We start from the raw sequence: 19088 nt of genomic DNA, 5'->3' as shown, positions 1-19088 counted from the left end.
ATTAAATATTTAAATATTTGCTCGGCTCCTGCAAAATACATACTTTCACATACAAAAGTCTTCGTAAATAGCTTTCATCTACATCTATTTCCAGATTAGTTTTGAGATCTACCAACATAATCGTAACAGCCTCGCTTCGCTACGATGTTAATAAAGCAAATAAAAAATAAAGCAAACGCGTGACGGATCCGTATCGAACGTAAAGAGTTTCTACAAGGATCGGAATATTTTTACGAGCCGCCGTATACTGTTACATAGAAGCTCGATGGAACCGAGCAGAACTTGAATCGAACGTTATCCGGTTGAAGATTATTCGAAAAAGAAACTTCGAGGCCTGCCGGTTACGTATGTACGGGACATTACGTTGCGTAATTGTTCGGGTAGGAGGGACTCGGTTCCACAGCGAGAAGAGGAACGAGAAGCGGTGCATATGGCAGAAAGATCAAACGGGGGTGTCGGAAGAAAGAAAAACGATGAGGTCATCTCTGGTTGTTTGGCGTGAGTCCGCGAGCTCGGATAGTCTCTGCTGGTCGTTCCTCCGCGCACTGCCCGCAGTCAGTACCGGTCCAGCGACCGATTTGGAGGGCTCTTTTGAACGTTCCCAAAAACGGCCGGAGAAAGGACAGAAAGATAACGCCGGCAACAAGGGAAAGGAACGATACGAGGTAAATAACATGTCCGTACTATAGCGCGGACAGGTGTGCGCTTGCTGCGACCGCTTTACGGTTTGCGGGCATATGTACGCGAATCCGTCGCGATTACACGCCCCTTTTTAAAATAACTTGCGCTCGATTGCTGCTCAATAACAGATGTGAAATTTTACCTTCTCGATTTTCGCGAATTATCGCAGATGATATTCAAGCAGCAGGAATTCCATTGCAACTATGTCGCGCTTTATCGGTCGCTTTGTCTATAAACTATGGTCGTTAAACTATGAAAGTTGAAGATGTATTTGTAAAAATAAATATTTAGCGCTCCTTTGGATTTATAGAGGAAAGAGGCTTAAGGTAATGTGAGTTCGGTTATTGTCGAGTGCAGAGCCTTTGTGATTTCGTTTTTCTAATTCTCGCGGATTATTAATGTGAGAAATACTCGAGGCGTGGTTAGGTAATTCTATTTGATTTTGGTGTTCGTAATTAACGGTGAAATAATTCTATTTGGTTTTGAGGTAATCGCGTATGATGTCGAAGAGATATTAATAGAAATAATCGTAAAATCAATATTAAGTGAACGTGTACTTAATATTATTTAAATGGAAGTTATCTTTGGAAATTGTTGTAGACAAAAGAGTATATAATACGAATTGACGATGAATTGAAAGTATATAAGAGATCTTGGTAATTTGATCACATCACGTTATGATGTTTTCTGACATCAACTGATTACGTTATACTATTAAGAAAAAGAAGAGCTAATCTAAATTGATACAATTATCGCAGACGAATAGATACATTTGCATTTTGGTGTGCTATACATAGATGATCTGTAGTTTCTTATACTGTTGATAACAGTTCTCTTTCAAACATCTTCGAATGATAAATTTTCATTCATTTAATAAAATATTAAGATATAATATAATATTTCAAGATATAAAATACATATACAAATACGAAATATATGTATATATTTATGAATACATATAAATGAATACATATGAAATAAGATATCGTTAAGTTAATTAAAAAATTAACGATTAGTTCTGCTACGTTATATGAATTATTGCAACAGATATATCCGAATTTCGAAATAACACAAAATATGAAAAATATATACTCTCTATCATACGTTGTATGCTGAGATCGTAGGTTTGGTATCTCGATATGCGATATATCCGATTAGACATTAACCGCTCTACTCGTGAAATTTAATTCTTCCCATTAAATTCTTGCTTCAAAATTATAGAAACGTAAATTTGCGTTTTACTTTGCACTCTACATTTTATATTACATTACATTAAAATACACATATTCGAAACGAGACATTAGGAACGAGATACTCAACTGACGGGAAAGTTATAAAAATCCTGTGATTCGATTTAAACAACGAATAAAACATTTTAAGAATTACGCTTTCTTATTTAAAACAATGTTATTTTGCGTATGTATCAACTTCCTTACACGGAAGTGTCACTAATTATCTAATTAAGCTCACCGACCAGGAAGTGAAGTCAAATCTTTTTATAATTTAACAGATAAATACGCTTTATTGTTTCTATAACACAAGCGGCAATTACATGTATACTTTATCTGAAAATATACTTGGTAAACGTATTAATAGTGGGCGTTTGTCGCAACTGGTTTATCTTGTCGCGAACACCACGGAAATTGTGCTTTTTGGAACGGAAATTCAACATCCTTCTTCCGAAAAAAAAACAAGATACTGCGAGGATATTCGACGTTGTCACGCTTGTAATTCTATCGAACATCCTTACAATCTTTTCTCTGCAATTTGTTTTTCAGCGACGTAACTCCAACCTAACCCCAATCTTCGCGCGCTCGTAATTTATTAACCGATCGTGTAAGCCGTAATCTGAAACAACTATATTTCGAACGTTACGTAATTTACATGCATCCTATTTAGAATTTCGCACACAGAGCCACAAATATGTGCGGGGTACAGAAAGACCCGATCTCGAATTTCTGCAGTATCATGGAACGTGATATCTAAATCTATTCCACGAAGGTCAGCGAAAATACAGAGTTCGTACTGGAACGACTCACAGTGGTTAAGGACGAGCTTCGTTATCACTTCGTTCTACCGTCTTCTTTGGAAAGCTTCCTCTTTTATCACTGTTAAGATACCGCGTTGGTAATAGGACACGAAACAGTATCGCGTCTTCGACATGTAAGTCGTCGTTATTTGGTAGGGTTTGTACATCGTAGCTGGGAATTTTGTTAAGAAGACAATGCGGTAATATGGTTCTTCGGGCTTCGAGTGACGACGATTACGTACGCGGGTTCGTGGGCGCCGATCAGAGAAGCGATAAAAACCGGGTCATCCGCGATTCCTACAGTCGCCTCCACGTTTCATAAGCCGTAACGTGCTGGTTCGCGTTTCTGTCGCGACATACTTGCGACAAACTCCCACTCTACCAGAGGTTCAACAATATTTTTGCAATATTTTAACCACGCTGCGGTTTTTGAAAAAGAAAAAAAGAGAAATGTTTGCCGTTTTAACAAAAATTGCGACGAAAAATCATCGAGTAACGATTACTTCATTTTTTTCTCCTTTAAACTCGAGGAAGTTAATAAGAGTAAAATACGATTGAAATTTTAAAAAAATCGCGTCGAATATCCGCTCGGAATTGGCACTTGGAATAATGTTACTTTTCTTAACGAAATAGCTTCTTGAAACTATTTTTAATTTTAAGAAACTTAGATTAGGACGTCCTAGAGCGTTTACATGATACGCAGGGTACGGTTATGCTGTAGAGCTAACGCGATTTCGTAGAAGAAAGTAGCGATACGTTTCTTCGAGGAATTGAAGTCTCCTGCGTAGAACGTTCCGAGTACCATCGGTTTTGATTATAAAAACAAAGCCACTATACTGGTTCTTCTTAATCTAAGTATTCCATTTAGCACTTTTTTTATTTTTTAAAATACCTTGAAATATTCGAAAAGTTGTATCTTTTATCTTCCAAGTAAATATAGCTTCAACTACTTTCAAATAGTAATATTATACAAATTATTACGAAATAGCGATTAAATATTTTAAATCAAATCAAGAGAAACAAAGATGGCACAAAGAGAATGATATAAAAGTTCAGATTTCTTCAGTTTCGAAAATGATGACATTGTAACATAGAACAGAGACTAAGAAAAAGAAAAACAACATCTGTAGAATTTAAGAATGTACATATGTAACGTTGATTTTTCTTTACACATTTCTTAAAGAAAGAAGAGGGTACACTTGCCGTAGATTTAAAGTATATTCGCTTATAGTTCCCTAATAGTAACTGACATTTTAATACACGACAGAGACTAAGAAAAAGAAGAAAAACGTATAAATTGTTAAGTGATACATATGTTTTTGTATAATTTAGCGATGTACATATGTTGACTTAACAATGTACATATGTATTGCTTAACAATTTTCATATGTAACGTTGAATTTCTTTCCGCCTCTTTTTTAAAGAAGGAGAAAAAAGTACATTTAACGTAGATTTAAAGTATACTAATTTCCTAAAAGTAACTGACATTTTAATACACGACAGGGACTAAGAAAAAGAATACAAATATGTATATCATTTAACAAGGTACGTATGTAACGTTGAATTTGTTTTCCCTTTTTTGTTAAAGAAAAAAAGGTATACTTACCGTAGATTTAAAACATACTCGCTCATAGCATACTAATAGTAACTGACATTTTAATACACGACAGAGACTAAAAGAAAGAATAAAAATATATATATCACTTAACAAGGTACGAATGTAACGTTGAATTTCTTCTTCCTTTTTTTTTCTTTTTTTTTTTTTTTTTTTTTTTTTTAGAGGAAAAGAAGAAAGCTACATTTAACGTAGATTCGAAGAATACTCATAGTTTCTTTATTAAGATACTGGTTGTACTGTATTATGTTCAAAATCTAGGTTGAAGAGAGAAACAGAGAATTCGAAGAAACAGCTGATGTAACACGTGTAACGATAGCCCTACATATTTAACGATTCTGTTTAACGGAAATTTCATGCTGCAAATGTAATCAAACCGACTGAACCTTACGCATAAACCAAGCTATATTTAGCCAGTTAACCCGCTAGGGAAGCTAGGGAAACGTGTTTTAATTTGTAGCTGTAAATGATCGTACAAGGACTCTGCGATCACATTTTACATACACTTTATCACTATTTTTTATTACAATCTGTTAAAGATGATTTAGTACGTTTTTAGAAAAATGCAATAATATCATTTAAGTCACAAATTGGTTTACACGTGCTAAAGCGAAACACGTATACAAAAATAAAAGCAGAGTTATCTTTTCTTAAACAAACTTTACGATTCTGTATTAGACATTTAATTTCTCCACGTGTTTTTCCAATGGTAATTATTTATTTTTGCACAATTAATCAATTAATATGAGATAATAAATCCATAATAATAAAATAATCTGAGCGAAATGTAATTTACAATTGCTCTGTTTTTAATTCTCTATTTTTAATAAGGGTGCAACGCAACTTGTAAATTAAATAGCGTTTTCAATATTCTTCATGACAAATTTAAATCAATACTTTTTATAAAATAGTATTAAAAAATAGTATTTTATAAAATAGTAGTAAAAAATTCTACGAATAAAACGACATGAATTCGAAGAAGCAAGCTGTTGTTTTAAAATCGTAAAATAATTTTTTAAAAATAATTCTCTGGCGAACAGAAGGATATTAGTTGGAAGAATTACGAAGCTGCTTTGAAATCACAAAACATTTCGAATTAAACGAAGATCTTTCAAATAGAAGTAGGCGTTGTCATACTTGGTTGATGAGTTCAACGCGACCTTCGTTTCTCGTCATCAATTCAAACTAATAAAGACAACCGCATAAATAGGTTTTATCATCCGCATTTGTCGTACGACGTATTTACGAGCGTAAGAAATCGGGCAAGAGAATTGCGTGCTCGCAATACGCATTCGGGTAGTTACGAACATTTGTAAAGAATTGTGATTTCCGAGTATCTGGGTTATCGCTTCGTTGCTCCTATTAAGGTCTCAGAGATTTATCGTTGGACACGTTGCTTGACCCAAACGGGATCGGTTGTATCGAGCACGTTATACATATTTTGTTGGACATTTTTTAAATTAGACCACCGTAGAATCCTGCACGAACGATCTTCTGTCGAAAAATCTGCTTCGATCGCGTTAGAATAATAAACCTTCACCGCGCAAGAACTTTATGAAACGGCGATGTGAATAACAGAAATCCGCTCTTTCCTTATGTCTTTCGAATACCATCGTAGCTACCAACGCGTTAAGCGATAAAAAAAGAGAGAAGAAAATTCACATTATTTTAAATATATGTATTTTAAGCTCACACGCACATGTTGAACGATCGATTGTTTGTCGCAGAGATCGCAATGCGGACGAAACTGCAGTTCCTTTTATTTGCGTTGCTGTTAGTGTCCCTTTTGGTGGACGTCTCAGCCCAACAAGTAAGTTGATCAGAAGATATATAAAAATTAAGTATACACATACGAATTATTACAGTATTACAATTATCTCTTTAAATGTAAATATTCAAATTTATACACAACATGTTGGATAATTTAAGGTAAATCACGACAGAGTTTATTTCACGCGGACCGATACTCATAAAATTAGAAAATTATAATAACACGAATTAATAACATGGCCTATTACGATTATCGATTCTTAGCGACGAAAAAAACATCGCCGTCGCACAACCACGACGGAAGCCACCGTTCAAGATGAGGTCATGAACATGCTTGAGGCTGATGAAATAGCCGAGGCAGCGGAGGATGCTGAGGTCACCGTCGAAGATGGCAGAAACGAGGTTGGATCGAAGCCTCAGAGCTTGCTCCGTATGGATCCGTGCATGGATAAACACTGTGGCGCAGGACGAGTTTGCAAGGTTTGTCAGAGACCGAAATCACATGTTATTACCACGATGCGTACAATTCTTCAACAATTCTTCTGTATTTTTGTCATTACCCAAATCACCGTAAATCGACTATGTTCGGCTCTCAATTATTCAATTTTATAACATGTATTTGTTACGATTGTTTACAATCGCAAGCGTCTAAAAACGCAGAAGTATGAAAAGTGCTCCGCCAGACAGTAGGTCCACTAAATCCTTTCGCTTTGTAAGAATATATCTTTTTTAAAGATATAAGAATTATTTGAAATATTCGAAGATTCGCTCGAGATACTTCTGTGCAATATTCTGTCTAAAAATGTATCTCTCGCGAATCCGCTTCGTTATCGGCCTTTGAGAATCTTCTATTCAACTCGTGGAATTCAGTACGCAAACTATAAAAGATGGTGTTGGTTAAAAATTTTTGAATAAAGGTTGGTAAGATTTCGTACTGCGTTCGTTTGGAACGTTACATTTACGTTCGAACGTTCTATCCAACAAAGAAATTCGTTAGTTGTAAGGATTACGATCGTTTCAGGCTATCGACGAAGACACCGCCGAGTGTGTTTGCGTTGAGGTATGCGACGAAGAGGTCGATCCTAGGCGAAAAGTTTGCACTAATCACAATGAAACTTTCGGAAGCGATTGCGAGGTCTACCAGGCGCGCTGTTTCTGCGACTCCGGCGACGCCAGATGCAGAAACGCCGAGAAGTATCAACACGTTCACGTCGTATACTTCGGTGAATGCCGAGAGATGCCTGTAAGTACTTACCATCGTCACCGACGAGTTCGGATACGTTAAATTTCTATAAAGAATATAATACAAAGCACACGATACGAAGAACAAATTCGTATCGTTTGTGGTACACGCTGCGCTTAAATCGAAAAAGTCGAATATCTTTCTCATAAATCTTAACAAGCGTTCATTGGTATTGGTAAAGTATCTGCTACAGTTATCACTGGCTGATACACGGAATGCTATTCATGAATAGAAGTGTATCTTATCTATCGTGTATTATTGTTATTCTTGTCCCATAGAAATGATTTCATTGTAATTTTATATCTGTCCTTGCGTTCATGTAACGCCATTTCGTTAGATTACTTCATCGTATAATTAAACGGGAATGTGTTCATGACTTTGTTATGAAACAAAGATTAGTACATAGATATATAAACTTAACGATTTTCGGAAATTTTAACTAAATTTGCACGTAAAGATACGTAGCGTAACTGAATAAACATCGGATAAATTACGATTAAAATATTTTATTTGTGAAATACAAAACGAAAGTTGCAATAGTTTGTACGGTTATTTATGAGAAACATGAAATTTTCGATGATTATGTTTGTAATGCTTTAATTTAAATTGTAATAAATATATTTATAAAAGTAAATTTTAATTATAATATAAATATATTTATGGATGACTATATATGTATATTGTAGTTTTGTAATTAAACAGTGCAACATGGAATTAGTAAAAATTAAAAAAAATAGTTCGAAGACGGGTGAATTAATTGTATTCTTATAGTTTCGTTCTAACGTCGACCGTTTTCCGCGTTGCAGGAGTGCAAAAAGGAAGACATGGCTGACTTCCCAAGGCGAATGCGAGACTGGCTGTTTAATATCATGAGAGATCTTGCTGATCGTCAAGAATTACCATCGCATTATCTGAAAATGCAACGGGAAGCTGAAACAAATCATACATTGCGTTGGACTAACGCCGCTATCTGGAAATGGTGCGACTTAGATGGTCACCCTCATGACAGAGCTGTTTCCAGGCACGAACTTTTCCCCATTAAAGCACCTTTGATGGCTCTCGAGCATTGTATTGCACCGTTCCTCGACTCCTGCGACAGAGACAACGACCATAAAATTACCCTTATCGAGTGGGGCAAATGTTTAGAGCTTAACGAGGTAACGATCCCTGATATTTATAAATGAATAATTTTAAGTTATTAATTAGTAATTAGTATTAATTATAAAGTAATTTATAATATTAATTAGTTAGTAATTTGAAACGAATATACTCCCATACACATGAATAAATTTTGGAATGCAATGATTACAATTTATTAAATCTTAATTATTAAAACTTCTAATGATATTACATGGAAAACGTTAATTTTAATTATAATAATTATACATTTTGTAAGAGAGGAATTGATATACCTTATCTGTTTAAAGAATACGAGTATTATGATATTAAATTCTATAATTGCTAGAGAGTTAATCAATTTTAAAAATTTCATAGATACTGGTAAACAATATATTATACAGATGAAGATTTTTAAGTAGTTCTCATATAGCAAACTTAACCTTCTAAATTAATTTTAAAGAAACTTTTATTTTATATATTTTATACACTTTTGAATAATTGTCAATAAGGTTTTTATATTGTGATACAACCTTCCTTTAAACTCTCACTGTCTACTCGTTTAAAATAATTTTTACTCTTTTACATATACCGTTATCCACTATAATATTTTGAAACAAATAAACAGAAGTGAACATTGGAATAAGAATTTAACTATCCATATAATTAAGATAAAACAACTAATGATATTATTCAGTGTTATATGTTACTTAGAAGTCTGTGAAATGCTGCTTGTTTTATCTATCTGCTAAAACATTTCGATCTGTAATAGTACTGTTGAAATGATATTGATTCGAATTGCAGGAGGATTTGGAGGATAAGTGCGACGAACTGGCCGAAACAAAGAAGTCCGAGCAATACTAACTACAGACAAGTTCGAATGATAAGCGGTAGTAGTTACGACGGAATAAATGAACGGAAGGAACAAAAAGGAGGGTAAACACACGACGTACAGTACCAATGAAAGGGCGAGGAATGAGAAAAATGGCGGGAAAAGTTGCAAGTAAAGCGCACGCAACAGTGCGCATGTCTGCGCAGAGACTCGTCGATATTGCAACCCATCCGTGATGGTCGTGCCAACCGCAGTTTTAGACAGTGCTCTCTAATAATATAGAGATGTGTACGTTAGGGACTCTACTCGCGTTATTTCCACAATAATTCTTTAAAAACCTGGGAACTGTTTATTGTCATATGATGGTTCAAATAGAAACGCGATACACCTGCTCGTTTCCTCTCCCTGTAGTATAATCTTGATATTATCCTCGTAGCAACAACGTACGTATTTTCTATATATACACATATATACATACATACCTTTTGTATAAATTTATTATGTGACTGCCTTTCTATCAATAAAGAGTGATACAGTTTCTTTCGTCTGCGCAATACTAATCCATTACATACTATGCTTCACGGTGTCAGCTGTTAAAATCGAAGGAAATACATGTTGATTATTTTTACAGGAATAATTTAATTTGTGCCTTTACTGCATAACGCGAACAACAAAATATTAATACTATTTTATATTATGTGTTTGTGTAGATATTTCTTCGTCATGTTTTATTCTATTCAGTTGTGTTCAATGATAACACGCTCCTATGTTTGATAATTTAATTATAAAAATATGAATATATATTATATACATTTATTAAAGTTTCCATTTCAGATTTCACTTTTTCGTACAGTGTTGTTTTATTATATTATACCTGTGACACAATGTGTGAGAAAGAACTGAATTCTTGAGACTATAACTTAAGACTAAAGTTCATCGGTTACTTTGAAATTCATCGATGCCGCGTCGTTAACATTTTATACTTTTTAGGTGAGGTATAATCACTTTTTTACGCCAGATGTTACTATTTATAACATCATTTATTTTTTTTAAGAAACATATATTAAACGTTAGAAACGATATGCGTACGACGTATAAATCGTATTAATACTATAAAAATATAATATGTAATCTACTGTGCGTGATTGTACAATAGATGCAAGGAAATTTTTATACAGAATGATAAATTCTTTGTTCTTCCAATTTTTATTAACTTTACATTTATTAGTAATGATGCAATTACGTTTCCTGTTTGCCGGTATAAAAAATACTGTTATATGAAAAGAATTTGAATATCAAACCATTTGTGTGTTTATAAATTCAAACAAAGATATATATAGAAAGTATGAAATGAGAATTACACGGTGGTTACGCCTAAAATTCAAGGAGACTTTAGATAGTGTTTGATAAGTTGGGAATAAACGGTAAGTGACCAACAGGAATAATAACGCAGTGTACCTTAGACAGTATGGAAAATTACCCAGTGTACACGATGCAATGTTTAAGTGATACAAGATAGGAACGTTACTCTTTCGAGTAAATTGTTGTAACGAGTCAAGACCAACAGATGGCGAACGGGCATTTTATTGAGTGAGTGTAATTGGTGTGTTTTAGTCACGTGGGACGATCGCGGGACGTGCCGACAGCGCCAAGCGTATTTGGCGGGACCGCGCTTAGACGGCGTCGTCTGTGCTTCTGGCAAGTCTGTCGTGTAGTGAACCACAAAGGCTCTTGTCCGATAATGGTGAGTATCCGCAAGTTTTCAGCGGATCCTTTAGCCATCCGTGCATTCTAATAGCACACCCGTATTCTACAATGTTTATGCTGTCTTCTGGCGAAATTTCGTGGCCGTATCTCGCAAATTAACCGTGATTTTCGTTTCTGAACAGGCTGGCGGAAAGGCGGGCAAGGACTCGGGTAAAGCGAAGGCGAAGGCGGTCTCTCGTTCGGCGAGGGCCGGCTTGCAGGTGAGTTTATTGCCTACTACTCGACCAGTTCAAATGCATAGAATAGAAGTTTGTCAACATTATTTTTCGATAATGAACGTCTACGTGATTATTTTAAATAGATTTTAAGGGTAAAAAGGTTAAATCATTGTGGTTGGCGCGAAAAACTGAAGCGTTTTTAGATTCATAATGAACAATTCATTTTTTTCAAGTATTTGCGATCTTGCTGTGAATGAAATATATGAAAGTGCTTGATTTAACTTCGATTTATACGTATTGTGTTAAATAACTGAAGAAAACTTGGAGGAAGTCTATTATTTTTTGAATTAAAGTTATGGTGATTACGTCTAAGTTCGGAAGTTTTCAAACGAGTCGTTGAGTCTGTGTACTCTACGCCCCCCCTCTCATATCTTCCTATTCAGCTACTAATATGATTCTCATCGAATTATTCTTTTTTATAATTTTCAAAAAATCATTTAATACGAATCGCTGTGTTGGTAATTGTTTGCGTTTAGTCATATTATGCGAATTTTGTCAAGATAATTTAAATTGACAGCAGTTCTAATTTAGTCTTGTATTATTATTTTTGTATTCAATAGGCTCGTCCATTATTGAAATTCAGTCAATAGCGACATTGATATTTTTTATGTTGAAACCGTGTATTCTTATTTATTTAAGTATAAAAATTTAACAATTTTTTAAATTAATTTAAAGAACTCTAGTTTGTGATACGTAGAAACGTATATAGTTATGTATACAAACATGTAAATAATAACATTAAGTATGTAAACATTAAACTTAATATCTTGTAAAGTAACATAACATATTTTCTTTATGAAGTTTATCAACCATTGTCTTCGGATAATTATAATTTCCAACTGTAGAAAATTTATTAATATTTTGAACGCGTAAATAAATAAAATACAGGACATTCGTTAGTGAATGACGAAATCACATACTAAACTGGAGAGCTCGGGAAAGCCGAATCATCGTACACCGCTCGATATTCGTTGTGTTAAAAAAGGACTGAGTTATGTGTGCTGTTCTATGTGTAGACAAAATTGGTTTTTCGTTTAGAAGAATCGGGTACAGCGTGCCTATATAAAGAATTGTTGCGGGGAAAGTACTGGGAACGTATAATATTACGAAAAATTGTGTCATTCGTCGTCGTTCGATATTTGTTATACGAAAAGCTGCTGACGCCGAGTGACCTCATGTTATTTGAACAGACATTATATATGATGCGTCCTAACCCAAAAATATTTACCTTGCCACGAATGCAAAATTACCTTCCGATGTAATATCATTTTTACCTATATTAGACATAGTACGTTTGGTTTTTTCAGTTTCCGGTTGGTAGAATTCACAGGCATTTGAAAAACAGAACCACAAGTCATGGTCGAGTCGGTGCTACAGCAGCGGTATACAGTGCAGCTATCTTGGAATACCTCACTGCTGAGGTGAGTGAGAATATATGTGAAAGAAGAAAGCATTCACAAAACAAAGAGAGAAAGACAGAGAAAGAAAGGCAAATACGCACAATAGGAAGATCAGCCGTTATAACCAGGACTATATGCGTTGGCATCACTAGCGACTGATGGCGTCACTAACGCCAAGCATCATGGCCGATTTTTCCCGCCTTTTCGTCAACCATAGGCAAATAAGGAACAATTCTTTCTTCTGCTTATCGTGTTATATAGAATTTCACTTTTAAATTCATATTTTTCATTTTTTACGAAAGTAAAAACTTCCATCTTCGTTAGGGAAATATTATCATATAGTTACATTCTAAAAAGATATGTTTATGGACAAACAATTCTTACATTACTAATGCTTTAGTTTATAATTACTTTTGTGACTTTTAAGCATTTCTATGTTTCTATTAAAAGATGATGTCTAATCCTGATATGTACATATTTATTCACATACATGTATACATTTATTCATTTACATGTTTTCATATTATTTTTTGTATTCTGTATGTAAGGTATTGTGTTTTGTAGTGTTATGTGCTAAAGTTTCATAAATAGTGTACGATATTAGATGTATTATGAAACGATGTTTTGTTTGTTTTAGGTTCTCGAATTGGCAGGAAATGCATCAAAAGATTTGAAGGTCAAACGTATTACACCAAGACATCTTCAGCTTGCTATTCGTGGTGATGAAGAATTAGATAGCCTCATTAAAGCAACTATTGCTGGAGGAGGTATGTTTTTTAATAGTTCCATTACTTTAATAGTCGTAATTAATAGGTCATGTGATCATATATTATCATATTATATAATCTTGTTATAATAAATTAAAGCATTTGCTTGCTCCTGAATTAAAAGTCTTGATTCAAAGTAATTAATTTTGCTATTCAGATTCTAATATCTAAAGCTTTAAAAGTTATATTATGATTATTAAAAATGGTAGTTTAAAGGTCTAGTCAAAACATAAGAATTATTTATCTTATATGTTTATTGCAAATATCTTTCTTATATTCTCAAGAAGTAATAGAATGTTATATCAATGCGATTTAGATTAAACAATGATTTTTTATTTAATTTTCTCCTGTTACAGGTGTTATACCACATATCCACAAATCGTTGATCGGAAAGAAGGGTTCGCAAAAGCCAGCATAATTTAGTGATTCAGTTAAGAACATGTGAAGCTATGTAGACAAAACAGATGCGAGCAGAGTGATTGTTGATAAAGTGTACCTATGTTACGAAATTGATGGCGAAAGACTGGCGTGATATATATATATAGATATATAAATAAAACAAATATTGATATAATTTAATATAGGTAACGAGAGTTAAAAAAAAGACAAATTTTCACCACATAATTGGCATTTAGAGTCGGGAAAGTTAATAATATAGTCTGAAAATTTTAGTGTACGTTATACTGCAATTACTTGACAAGCGATGCGTTGTAGCATGGTTTGCTCAAAACTGCAGAAGTCTTTGATACTGTATGCGGATTGTAAACTAAACGTTTTGAAAGTTGGAGTATTTAAGGACTTGGATGTGTCGTAAAGTTTGTAATTTTAAAAGAAGATTATTCTTTTGATTTCGTATTTTGTGTATGGTGTTTAACTTTGTCTCTTTTTTAAACTATTGCGTGCAACTAATGTTGTTTTCTTAAAATTAGCTATTAAATAGCATTGCAGTAATTCGATAAAACTGTATAATATGAGCGAGTATTAATAGGTATTTCATAAATTTTTTCACTTTCAATTTTTGAAATTTTTAATCCATTTATATTTAACTGTTTAATACCTTACGATTATAGTTACAAGTAAAAGTAGTTACGTACTCATTCTTGTTATTAAATACTCTTAACTATCTCATAGCAGTAAACAGTGTGCATAAATACCTCTAGATTAAATTTTTAATTTTGGACACTTTGTATTCTAAAATTTGTGTTGCCGAATATCTTTGCTTAAATTTTTGAAGTTTTCAGTCTCTGTAACATTAGTATTACATGAGAAATCATTCTGCTGACTTTGTTTATATTCTGTTAATTTTATGAAACGCAATAAGTTGTAATTTGTAGCGTGCTGTAATTTATGTTCATGATTATGAGACTGGAATCTTTGAAATCTATAAGGCTTTTACTCGTGTGAAGGTCAAAGAAAAAGTATTTCGGCATTGCAAAGCCTTTGATGTAATATATAATCTTTATTCCAGTAGTGTTCAATTAATGTAAAATCCATAGTAGAAATATTGAAACAATTTGAAATAAAATAGTATACATTTTTAGTTCTAACAACTATTAATTTCTATTTCGGTTCTGTTCACATCACTTTCCATTTTATTCATAAAACTACTGTTATTTGTGTCATTTAGTGTAATTTTCGCTGTATTAAATACCAGCCACATGTAAAATGTTCATTTTCATAATAAAGAGCAATTTTACTATTATCTATAGTTCAATTATTAAAAATTGTTGAGTCAAGAAAAGATATACTAATTTGTATTTTGTACCTTCTTTAAGTCTTTAAATTAAAATGGACTAAGAGATAATATATAATTAAAAGGCTGTAATACAACGAATGATTTTTGTAAATGCATTATTGTACACAAACTGTGTAATGTTTTCATATATTATGTGTAAACAGTTTCTAAATACACTTTCTGTGCTAGAAGGTAATGCTTGTCTAGTAAAATTTGAAAACTACCTTAGGTTTGATGTAAAGATATACGATGAGCATATACATAAATGCAAAGAATTTTTAAATTATATAATGCAGGAAAGAATACTTAGTAATTCTATTTAAAAATTAATAAATCGAATCTTTGTTTCGTTATAATCTTTGTAGCGTATAGAAATAAGTACATTTATTTGTGAAAAGATGTAATATATACTATTTTGCAAACACTATCATCTCTATGATATAAATTGTATTATTTAGAAAATGAGAGCGAAAATAGAGGATCATTTCTTTTGATCATTATAGGTATGTTAAAGTTTTTTGAAATTTCACGTAGTGAGTATATCCACGTCCAGTGCTGCCATCATACTGGGAGCGGTCTCCTATCACTACTCGATTTCCCCCACCAGCAACCAATCCCATGGCTCGTTCAAAACCTTGCGGCTTTTCGTCGAGTCCGCTTCTAGTGGGGTACGGTGTAGCTTCTTGCATTTGTGTGGGAGTGAGATAGCAGCAAGGAAGAGCTCCCCACTAAGCCGGTCAGAAGCTCAGTCGCCTTTCACGAGTTCGGTCGGTTGGGCGGCTTGTGTCGTGGATATCATTGTAAACGTGAGCATCAGTTGCTTGATACATAAATTCCATTCCATAACAGGAACGAACAAGCTCGTTTATCGACTTTGCGTAGGGGACAGGATCTCTCGACGGATCGTCCTCGGATCCGTCGTGAGAGGGCCGCGAGATAGTGCATACACCGGTGACAGAACGCGTGGGTAATGTCAAGCAGTGTATAGTTGTACGATCAAGATTTCGTATACTTTGGTATATCCTGGTTTACGGGTACCGGAATTTCGCTCGCGGAAAGATCTGTGAAGAGAGGACCTGTTTCCGTTTCGCTCACGTTGCGCTGTTGCCGGTGTTTACTCTTTGCAATCGAATTTTTACGCGCGCGAAGGGTGCGGGTAGGGGAAACAATTGGTTCGAAAAACCGGTGATTCGTAATTATAAAGAGTATCGTATTCTGTTTCGAAGCGGTCTTCTTGATTTCGTGGCAAGAGTCAACGGTATGACATCCTTGGCGTAATTTTCCACCGTAATACACCTGGATCCAAGATTCTTTGAAGATGACGAGTAGAGACACGGAACGAACCTTCCTTCGTGGCCGGTAAGTCTTTTCTCCCTGTTTCCGTAATATATTTGCGTGACATTGCTTTTACTTGATCAACCTGTTAGCCAAGTTATATTATTCACCTTTACTATGTTACGGTGAAAGGAACATCTTGTTGCACCGTGGCTCACTTTGAATTTACTAACGTCACGTTCTCTGGAAATATCTATAGAAACTTGAGATTCGACGATTCAGTGAAAATATACTTGCGCTTTTCATATCATTTCACTGATTTGTTGTGCTATATCATTCACTGTTACCATTGATCTCGGAAAATTAATCATACGTACGGTATGTGTATGTATTTGAACACTAGTTGCTTCAACGAAGGTCAATGAACAGTATTGACGCTTGGTTTCGACGTTTTTACGGTTGTTTCATCTCGGAATGTTATGTGCATCGAGCGTTGCTATAATTTATCAGTCTATTCTGGTACTTTATGTTCTAGAGTTACTTTAAGGAAAATATACTTTGTGATGTTTTGTACTTTAGTGAAAATTTGTACAACTACGATATGATTAACTCATTGGTATTTCAAGGTTTGTCTCTTGTATTTACCAGGAATTGAAATTTAAACGTACATTCGTATTTCATGGTTATATCATATTACTATCAGGGGATTTTTTATTTTAAGTTGAAAAATTTGGGCTATTAATTTTCTGAATTTATAGCATTGGCAAGTAATAATATGGATTGTTTAATACACATTTATATACATTTCCATATTTTGGTTAGTCGTTAAATCTCATTTTAAGGCATTTTGGATATTATGAGGAAACAAAATAATGAATTACATATTTATTTATAGCAATTGACTCCATATTTTGGAATAATTATGTAGGCTCCAGTTTTATATTTTCATTATTTAGTTTTAGATATTATTCTTTGTTATATGTATTTAATAGTTTTTTCTTAAAATTGTTAGTATGTATTTAATATTTTATTGAAAATAATTGTGGAGTCTTCCAAATATGTAAATAGTTCTATTCTTAGTAAAAACATGTTTATTAAATAATTTTTCGATTAGTATATTATAAGATTGTCGTTTTAAATAAAAATAAGATATTACGTCTTTTAATATTCTAATTTCGTTTACTCATGTATATATGTTATTTGCTTCATACTTTATCACTTTCATTGTTTGGACTGGATTTCATTGTTTTTATGCAAAGTTCGTTGATCTTCATTACAAAACTACTTTGAATATTCGGCACGTTAACGTAATAACACGTTATCCAGAGAGTTTTATTTTGCTTATTCTTAGAACACTGCCAGAAGTCGTTTAGAATGTATATGGGATTTTCATGAGTTTGCGCATGTTTCTTATAAACGTCACGTTGAGTCATATTTAATAATCTTTAACAATGATTCCATAAGTGATTATTTATTTCCTAGTGAAACAAAATAAAGCGTTAGATGTATCATGGAAATGTGAATGAATAATCAGTTCTGGTATAGGTTTTTATAATTTTTTAACTATGAAATTGACATCTGAAGCAATATGAAATTATAGAAAAACAATGAATAAACTTTCAGAAATGGTTACTGAAACAATTAATTTGTACAAAATATACAGATAAGCTACGTCGTATTACATGCAATTATAAAATTTTGCTTAACCATATTTCAACGAAATTATGAAAAATTAATGAATATCGTAATCCAAAGATTACAGTCCACAGATTAGGATTATGAAAATTATAAGATAAAGAAAGCGCCACATTTTGGACTCTACATATTACACGTTATTCTAAGAAACCCTGTTCCAAAATGCTCGCCAATTTAATTATCCTTGATTTTCTTCGAGAAACCTTGTTCCTTGTAATACATTGAACAGAGGAAAAAGAAAAGAAATTCCACAAATTTCTTGAAATGTTTTTATCTCAAACTTAATATATTCCTACTACATATTTATCGGGTCATTGAGAAAAAAAATGTACCACAACGCGCAAAATGTTTGCATCTAATTTTGTTACATATACGTACATATAAATAAGTAAATAAGTATAATCCAAATATGTAAGCTGCAATATCTGAAGAATGAAATCGTTATTTACGTGTTAATAAAAATATGAATTTGCCTAAATATTCCTAGTTGAGTACTGATGTTACAAACATTACTTTTTAGAATTCCTTATAGGATTTACAATTGTTTATGTCATTTTCGTGTAACAAATAAATTTACAGAAGTAAGTTATTTGTTACTGAAAAAGATTAAAACATTAATCCTGTATACCCATGGCTTTCTTGCATAATAATTTATGCATTAACTAACAGTTAATAGTTGACAAGTGATAAATTATAGGTTTGTTATAAACAGAATTAATATTATTAATAATTATTGTATGCTAATATCATCAGTATTATTAATAATTATTAACGATAATTACACGTTACATCAATAAATATCAATATCACTACTAATCATTAATATTATAGACAGACAGATTTTTCTACAGAGATGGTTTTTCCAATTTCATATCGAGCAGGACTCGTTTTATTTCTAACTTTCTCGCCGTAACCCATTAGCGGTGCCCTTCCTGCGAAAATATT

The 19088-nt window shown here is 33.2% G+C and overlaps 3 protein-coding genes across 4 annotated transcripts in view; all 3 read left to right on the top strand.

Moving 5' to 3' along the window:
- Positions 1 to 497: 497 nt before the first annotated feature.
- LOC126866845 (SPARC) lies at positions 498 to 10126 on the top strand. 2 transcript variants are annotated; one of them, XM_050620823.1, is made up of 6 exons: positions 498 to 665; positions 6053 to 6135; positions 6360 to 6575; positions 7117 to 7338; positions 8145 to 8495; positions 9259 to 10126. In XM_050620823.1, the coding sequence occupies exons 2-6, from the start codon at positions 6061 to 6063 to the stop codon at positions 9316 to 9318; spliced, it is 924 nt and encodes a 307-aa protein (XP_050476780.1). In that variant the 5' UTR covers positions 498 to 665; positions 6053 to 6060; the 3' UTR covers positions 9319 to 10126. The 2 variants fall into 2 exon arrangements, with proteins under 2 accessions (XP_050476780.1, XP_050476781.1); XM_050620824.1 differs by lacking the exon at positions 498 to 665 and adding an exon at positions 5546 to 5692.
- A 2-nt stretch (positions 10127 to 10128) lies between these two features.
- Positions 10129 to 15673, top strand: LOC126866847 (histone H2A.V). Its single transcript, XM_050620826.1, has 6 exons — positions 10129 to 10276; positions 10901 to 11030; positions 11176 to 11253; positions 12579 to 12692; positions 13309 to 13438; positions 13795 to 15673. Exons 2-6 carry the CDS (start codon positions 11028 to 11030, stop codon positions 13854 to 13856), a joined length of 387 nt encoding a protein of 128 aa, XP_050476783.1. The 5' UTR covers positions 10129 to 10276; positions 10901 to 11027; the 3' UTR covers positions 13857 to 15673.
- A 146-nt stretch (positions 15674 to 15819) lies between these two features.
- Positions 15820 to 19088, top strand: part of LOC126866583 (cadherin-87A) — a 533242-nt gene continuing 529973 nt past the window's right edge. Inside the window, exons 1-2 of the mRNA XM_050620360.1 lie at positions 15820 to 15979; positions 16400 to 16532. Of these exons, the coding sequence (XP_050476317.1) occupies positions 16492 to 16532 (41 nt within the window). The 5' untranslated portion in view covers positions 15820 to 15979; positions 16400 to 16491. The remainder of the gene's footprint in view (positions 15980 to 16399; positions 16533 to 19088) is intronic.

Source organism: Bombus huntii, chromosome 6 (genome assembly GCF_024542735.1).
Source record: "Bombus huntii isolate Logan2020A chromosome 6, iyBomHunt1.1, whole genome shotgun sequence".
Classification (NCBI taxonomy): Eukaryota; Metazoa; Arthropoda; class Insecta; order Hymenoptera; family Apidae; genus Bombus; species Bombus huntii.
Note: the sequence above shows the minus strand (reverse complement) of the source record. Positions and strands in the feature narration are given on the sequence as shown.